At 41.6% G+C, this 7,808-nt stretch overlaps 1 protein-coding gene across 1 annotated transcript; it reads left to right on the forward strand.

Moving 5' to 3' along the window:
- Window positions 1–3,179: 3,179 nt before the first annotated feature.
- Window positions 3,180–7,712, forward strand: LOC106602035 (GTPase IMAP family member 9). The gene is made up of 4 exons (XM_045715800.2): window positions 3,180–3,447; window positions 3,743–3,774; window positions 4,467–4,517; window positions 6,232–7,712. Exons 2-4 carry the CDS (start codon window positions 3,759–3,761, stop codon window positions 7,218–7,220), a joined length of 1,056 nt encoding a protein of 351 aa, XP_045571756.1. The 5' UTR covers window positions 3,180–3,447; window positions 3,743–3,758; the 3' UTR covers window positions 7,221–7,712.
- Window positions 7,713–7,808: the final 96 nt, after the last annotated feature.

A 7,808-nucleotide genomic window follows, 5' to 3' on the forward strand; every position in this document is an offset into this window, starting at 1 on the left:
CACAGTAGAGTAAATTCTACAGGAAATTTGTGCAGTTAGTATATGACATCAGCCATTCATGAAGTAAACAGGTGTCACCCAACTGATACACTATGACATGGGATGTACTACATAGTGTGAAATACATTTTGGTTACATACCTGTACTCCAGTCTAAATGTCCGAATGACAAAGGCGACAGTAAAACGGCTCAAGTTGGGCTCCACTCTTTGTCCAGCCTCTCGCATTGTCAGCCCATGGTTGATGACATGATCAACTAAGGTTGCTCTGATTTCATTTGAAAGTTGTTGTCTTCTTTGGCCATGAACTCCTCTACCAGCTCTACCCCTACCTCTCACTCTTCCTCCCCCTTTCATTCTCACCCTCCCTCTTCCTCTCTCTGCAACAGCTTCCATTGTTGTTGTAAAACAAAAGGTGCTCACCTGTGGTCTTTTCATAGTGCTTACTTCCTGATTGAAGTGGTAACAATTAACCATTGAGGTGTTTGGCCAGGTGGCACATGTATTGGCCAATTAGCTCATGTAGTGTCATTTTGAATGGCAGTGTTTTGAAATGGCAAACATGTGATTTTATGTCAGATTGTTGTGTCTTATGCAGAGAACCGTGTGCAGTGCATTTAAAAAGTGCCATTTTGAATTGCAAAATGTGTGTAAAGCAGAAAATGTGTTTAGACTTTTGGAGACTTGAGAAGAGGTTTTGCTCTCTGTGTGTCAGTTTAAATAATTGTGCTGTGCATGTCATTTTAGTGTGTTAGCAATTGGAAAAAACTGTAAGCATGTATTTAATGTAGAAAAAATGACATTAACTCATTTTTGACCAAATGAGCAGTTACTGCCTTTTGCTTGGTAGGGCAGCATATATTGAGCATTATTTTTGTAGCAAGTATTTTACTGTATACAATAGCTTCAATTGAAACGAATGGATTGATGTGTCAATTGTTTTTAGAATGTCAGTTCATAGACTCGCTCAAAAACCTGTTCCCAATGTACTTGAATTTCTTATGGTATTGCTGTCAAACACGTTTGACTTTCCTGCTAGAGCCATGATTAAATATATAAACTGCAATATCACTACATAATAAATCAGCAACTCTTCCCATAAATGGATAGGTGTTTCCCTTTCCACAGTTTCAAGATTCTATCTATTTTGCTAAGTTTTCAATCAAAGTTAACAGTTGCAAGATCTCTAACCTTTTCCGGGATATGTACATCAAGCACATGGACTTCACCATCTGCCTATTTAATCTGGAGAATCTCAAATCAAATCAAATTTCACTGGTCACATACATGTGTTTAGCAGATGTTATTGCGGGTGTAGCGAAATGCTTGTAATGACAATTTAAAGTTTGTATCTTTTAGAGACTATATCCATAATATAGTATACTCATCAGAGTTGGGTTTTAGAGAAACTGGAGACATTATCCAGGTCCTCAATGAGTCCCTTCAAGGTTGAAGATTGAGGAATCAAGAGAAATCTTGAATCACCGGCATACATTGATACTTTTGCCTCTTCATTTTTTGCCCCTTAATGTTATCATTAGACCTTAATGTTATCATTAGACAGTTCTACTACAATGTTGTTGATCCATCCTTAATTTTCTCCTATCACAGCCATTAAACTCTGTAACTGTTTTAAAGTCATCATTGACCTCATGGTGAAATCCTTGAGCGGTTTCCTTTCTCTCCGGCAACTGAGTTAGAAAGGACGCCTGTATCTTTGTAGTGACTGAGTGTATTGATACACTATCCAAAGTGTAATTAATAACTTCACCATGCTCAAAGGGAAATTCAATGTCTGTTTTATTTACCCATCTACCAGTAGGTGCCCTTTGCGAGGCTTTGGAAAAACCTCCCTGGTGTTTGTGGTTGAATCTCTGAAATTCACTGCTCAACTTAGGGACCTTACAGATAATTGTATGTGTTGTGTACAGAGATGAGGTAGTCATCCAAAAAGCATATTAACCACTATTATGGCACACAGTGACTGACACAACCTATTATGTGAATTGTTAAGCAAATATTTACTGCTGAACTTATTTAGGCTTGCCATAACAAAGGGTTTGAATAATGATTGACTCAAGACATTTCCGCTTTTCAATTTTGTATTAATTTGTGAAAATTTGGAAAAACATAATTCCACTTTGACATTATGGAGTATTGTGTATAGGCCAGCGACACAACATCTCAACTGAATCCATTCTAAATTCAGACTGTAACACAACAACATGTAGAAACATTCAAGGGGTGTAAATACTTTCTGAAGGCTCTGTATTTGGACAAGTTGGCTTTGCGATTCACACAGGTACGTTTATGTCATACCAATAGATGTCACAACAAGTCGTAGGTAGCTACAACAATGTCATACCAAGTCGTAGGTAGCTACAACAATGTCACACCAAACAATGCATACAATCCATCGAAAATGTACATATTTAGGAGTGTTTTTATAAGATGTGAAACTGTAAGATCCCTATGGGTTTCTGTTATGGATCTCCATTCAAATCCTAATAAATTGCCTGACCATTTGTTGTACTATATTTATTGTGTTGAAGCACAGATCTGATCTTCCACATACTAAACTATACAGTCTCACAGACAGGTCAACCAGGAAAGACAATCTATCACAGACAGGTCAACCAGGAGAGACAATCTCTTATCACAGACAGGCCAACCAGGAGAGACAAAGACTTTGGAGTCTTTCCTGGTTGACCTGTCTGTGAGACTGACTCTCTAGTAACGTCGGTGATAAGAGATAGTCTCATGTATTAACTTTGAAATTGTCTGTCATAGGTTCTGCCCAATGATGTGTAAAAACATAACTGGTTCTGCCACACGGTGTGCACAGCTGTTTCTGCCTGTATTATTATTATGTTTTATTGAACCTTTATTTAACAAGGCAAGTCAGTTAAGAACAAATTCTTATTTTATAAGGACGGCCTACCCTGGACGATGCTGGGCTAATTGTGCGCCGCCCTATGAGACTCCCAATCACGGCTGGATGTGATACAGCCTGGATTTGAACCAGGGACTGTAATGACGCATCTTGCACTGACGCCTCTTGCCCTAAAGGAGAAAACAAGGTGTCAAACATTTGGCGAGTTACCTTTTGCTTGAGTGTAGATTGAACCAATGGAATGGACTTAAATGAGTGAACTGCATATCCGTGCACCCGTAATGCATCATGCTTTGCTGTAGCCATAGAAAACACTTTCGATTTGACTCTAAATTATAAAATGTACATTCTAGCCTACAGTTCAAACAGATTTGATCAGATTTGTATATGCCTACATCTTCTCATTTAAATGATATCGTGAACTGGATTATTATGCAACGATAAACGATATAGTTTGTTATTTTAGCATGTGTGAATAAATAAAGTTTCGGTGCGCTCGACCGAACGACATCGTCGACAGAAATTAAGACATTGAATTCTCCAGTCGGCAAATTCCGTAAGTAATGGACGTACATGATTCCTGCGGTAAAACAGTTCTTTCTATTGGTTGAATATTCCTGTCCGCTTTATTATAATTATCCTATGTATAGTATATTGTTATATGTCATGTTTTTTTTCTGTGAAGTACTTGTGATTGTTTCGGTGTACAGTAACTGTACAAAGCAGTGCATCGTGCCCTTATAGGCCTGTACCCAGCCTTTTGAGAAATGCAAATATACGTTCTGACCACACCAATTATCAGGCTACTAATTTCCTCCACATTAACCATATACACACTGTTGTTTTAATAGGTTAAGCTGCACAATTATGGCATCCAATGAGAGTGAGTATCATTCCTTATTTGATACATTGTTGGATCCCATTGGGCACAGACGTCAATTCAACGTCTATTCCACCTTGGTTCAACGTTGATTCAACCAGTGTGTGCCCAGTGGGATATTGCAATTGTTATTGCTGAGTAGGCCTGTATGTAGTAAATAGGTATTATAGTATATTGTAGTGTGTTGTGTTTGTGTACGCTGACTTCTCTAAATTCATTTCCATGTAAATAACAATAAAGTATATTTAAGCAATAAGACCAGAGGGAGGTATGGTGTAATATACTACAGCTAAGGGCTGTTCTTAAGCATGACGCAACACGGAGTGCCTGGATACAGCCCTTAGCCGTGGTATACTGGCCATATACCACAAACCCCCAAGGTGTCTTATTGCTATTATAAACTGGTTACCAACATAATTAGAGCAGTAAAAATACATGTTTTGTCATACCCGTGGTATACGGTCTGATATGCCACGGCTGTCAGCCAATCAGCATTCAGGACTCGAACCAACCAGTTTATAGTATACTTTATATTATACTGTATTATAGTGTGTTGTGTTCCTGTATTTGTGTGCTGACTTGTCTAAATGAATTTTCCATGGAAATGGACAGTAAAGTATATTGTATGGTATGTCAGGAAGGGATATGGGTTTACAGTATATTTAGTAGGCCTGTAACTTAAAATGTTTTCATAGGTTCTAAACCGAAAAGGAGGAGGAAGAGCAGCATGGACAAGCCTCCTCATTGTGAGTTCTATAGATTTTAGTTGTGTATTCATCTGTACATAAATAAATATACTGCTCAAAAAAATAAAGGGAACACTTAAACAACACAATGTAACTCCAAGTCAATCACACTTCTGTGAAATCAAACTGTCCACTTAGGAAGCAACACTGATTGACAATAAATTTCACATGCTGTTGTGCAAATGGAATAGACAACAGGTGGAAATTATAGGCAATAAGCAAGACACCCCCAATAAAGGAGTGGTTCTGCAGGTGGTGACCATAGACCACTTCTCAGTTCCTATGCTTCCTGGCTGATGTTTTGGTCACTTTTGAATGCTGGCGGTGCTTTCCCACAAGTGGAAGCATGAGACGGAGTCTACAACCCACACAAGTGGCTCAGGTAGTGTAGCTCATCCAGGATGGCACATCAATGCGAGCTGTGGCAAGAAGGTTTGCTGTGTCTGTCAGCATAGTGTCCAGAGCATGGAGGCGCTACCAGGAGACAGGCCAGTACATCAGGAGACGTGGAGGAGGCCGTAGGAGGGCAACAACCCAGCAGCAGGACCGCTACCTCCGCCTTTGTGCAAGGAGGAGCAGGAGGAGCACTGCCAGAGCCCTGCAAAATGACCTCCAGCAGGCCACAAATGTGCATGTGTCTGCTCAAACGTTCAGAAACAGACTCCATGAGGGTGGTATGAGGGCCCGATGTCCACAGGTGGGGGTTGTGCTTACAGCCCAACACCGTGCAGAACGTTTGGCATTTGCCAGAGAACACCAAGATTGGCAAATTCGCCACTGGCGCCCTGTGCTCTTCACAGATGAAAGCAGGTTCACACTGAGCACGTGACAGATGTGACAGAGTCTGGAGACGCCGTGGAGAACGTTCTGCTGCCTGCAACATCCTCCAGCATGACTGGTTTGGCGGTGGGTCAGTCATGGTGTGGGGTGGCATTTCCTTGGGGGGCCGCACAGCCCTCCATGTGCTCGCCAGAGGTAGCCTGACTGCCATTAGGTACCGAGATGAGATCCTCAGACCCCTTGTGAGACCATATGCTGGTGCGGTTGGCCCTGGGTTCCTCCTAATTCAAGACAATGCTAGACCTCATGTGGCTGGAGTGTGTCAGCAGTTCCTGCAAGAGGAAGGCATTGATGCTATGGACTGGCCCGCCCGTTCCCCAGACCTGAATCCAATTGAGCACATCTGGGACATCATGTCTCGCTCCATCCACCAACGCTACGTTGCACCACAGACTGTCCAGGAGTTGGTGGATGCTTTAGTCCAGGTCTGGGAGGAGATCCCTCAGGAGACCATCCACCACCTCATCAGGAGCATGCCCAGGCGTTGTAGGGAGGTCATACAGGCACGTGGAGGCCACACACACTACTGAGCCTCATTTTGACTTGTTTTAAGGACATTACATCAAAGTTAGATCAGCCTGTAGTGTGGTTTTCCACTTTAATTTTGAGTGTGACTCCAAATCCAGACCTCCATTGGTTGATAAATTGGATTTCCATTGATTATTTTTGTGTGATTTTGTTGTCAGCACATTCAACTATGTAAAGAAAAAAGTTTTTAATAAGATTATTTCTTTCATTCAGATCTAGGATGTGTTGTTTAAGTGTTCCCTTTATTTTTTTGAGCAGTGTACTTGTGATGGCCAAGAGAATGGTGCATGCTGGTCTAATCGTGTACTTTTGTTGGCTGTTGGTTTTGTGTGTGTTTGTTTGTCAGTGTCAGGCGATGCAGAGTTTAGAGTCCTTCTCTTTGGGAGAAGTGGCCGAAGTCAATTTTCTCTGGCAAACTCCATTCTGCGGACAGATGTGTTCAATGATGAGCTCTGCAACATTACAGAGAGTCAGAGACACAGGAGTGAGGCGTTTGAGAGGAAACTAGCTGTGGTCAACACTCCAAACCTCTCTGAGTATGAGGCATCCCAGAAAGAGCTGAGAAGAGTGTTCAAGATGTCTGTGTGTATGTCCTGTCCTGGTCCCTACGTCGTTCTCTTTGCATTCGACCTGAACAACATCTCACCAAGTGCAGTAAGTATCCTGGAACTCATCACAAAGCATTTTGGGGACAGCATCTTGAACCACATGATGGTTGTGGTGTGCCATGAAGAGGAGAAGGAGGATTCAGCTCTTGAGAAGAAAGTCAAGACTAACAGAGACTTCAGGGAGCTCATTGAGAAGTGTGGCCAAAGGTATCACCTCTTCAATGAGAGGAAGGCCCGGAGCGATGAGAAGGTTTCCAGACAGCTCCTGGAGAAGATGGACGACATGGTGAGGGATAACGGATGCAGATTCTACTCCAATCACCAATACCAGGAAGCAGAGGAGAGCATCCAGAAAGAGGAGCGTTTCATGATGAAAGGGAGAAAGAAAGAGATGCTGACAAAGAGGAAGGAGCTGGAGAGCAGGTACACAGGTGAAGGTCTTGAGAAGGAGATGCTGCAGTTTGAGACAAGGATAAGAGTAGAGAACCGAGAGAAGGCTGAGAGGAAGATCTCAGAGGTACTGGGATTTACTCTAACAGCAGTTGACTATGCTGCTGCAGTAGGTAAAGGGGCAGCTCTAGGGGCTTTATGTGGAGCGGTCATGGGGTTTGAGGGTATGGCGGTGGGAGCCGCTGTAGGTGCCGTTGTCGGGGGTGTCATAGGAGGTGCTGCCAGTGCGGCATGGGGTTACGTCACAAACGCTGCTGCACAAATGAATAGACGTTGAGACGATGGTGCCTACATCGATGATGCATTGCACAGTTTAACAGGTTGTGTCATATTGTTGCCGTTCCTGCACAGTTTAACACCACTGTCAGATTTGTAGAGGTCTGAGGCCAATCAGTTCAGTAATGAAACTTATTTGTCATTGAGAAAATATTCAGAGATGTATGTTTTGTAGATAATAGACACTGTTGATTTTTGGCTGCTGGTCTGGTGATGGTACTAGTAGTTTATTTTACACACATTCGTTGTTGAAATACGTAATCATGAATAAAGGGAGATCCTTTAACGATGGAATATTTAAACACATTCTAAATGTACTGTTGTTTTTGCTGTCTTTGGAATTCCCAATACATCTGTGTACATTTAAATAGGTAAAATGTAAATATACATTCTACATCCATTTATGAAAGAACATAGTTATTTTTAATTTTATATTACTGCTGTTGTATGTGTCTCTATTTTGCCTAATAAATTCCCTGATTTTGAAAACAAATCCCTGTTTTGTTTCCCTGTGGTATTTGTATTGTGTTAAAGCACATGTCTGATCTTCCATTGCATACTGTACTGAAACAGTCTCACAGACCGTTCA

This window comes from Salmo salar, chromosome 03 (assembly GCF_965601325.2).
Source record: "Salmo salar chromosome 03, fSalSal1, whole genome shotgun sequence".
Classification (NCBI taxonomy): Eukaryota; Metazoa; Chordata; class Actinopteri; order Salmoniformes; family Salmonidae; genus Salmo; species Salmo salar.

What these genes read in the sequence shown, in the direction of transcription:
- LOC106602035 (XM_045715800.2), top strand. An exon ending in CATGGACAAGCCTCCTCATT is followed by an intron (nt 4,518 to 6,231) that starts GTGAGTTCTATA and finishes TTTGTTTGTCAG; the next exon opens with TGTCAGGCGATGCAGAGTTT.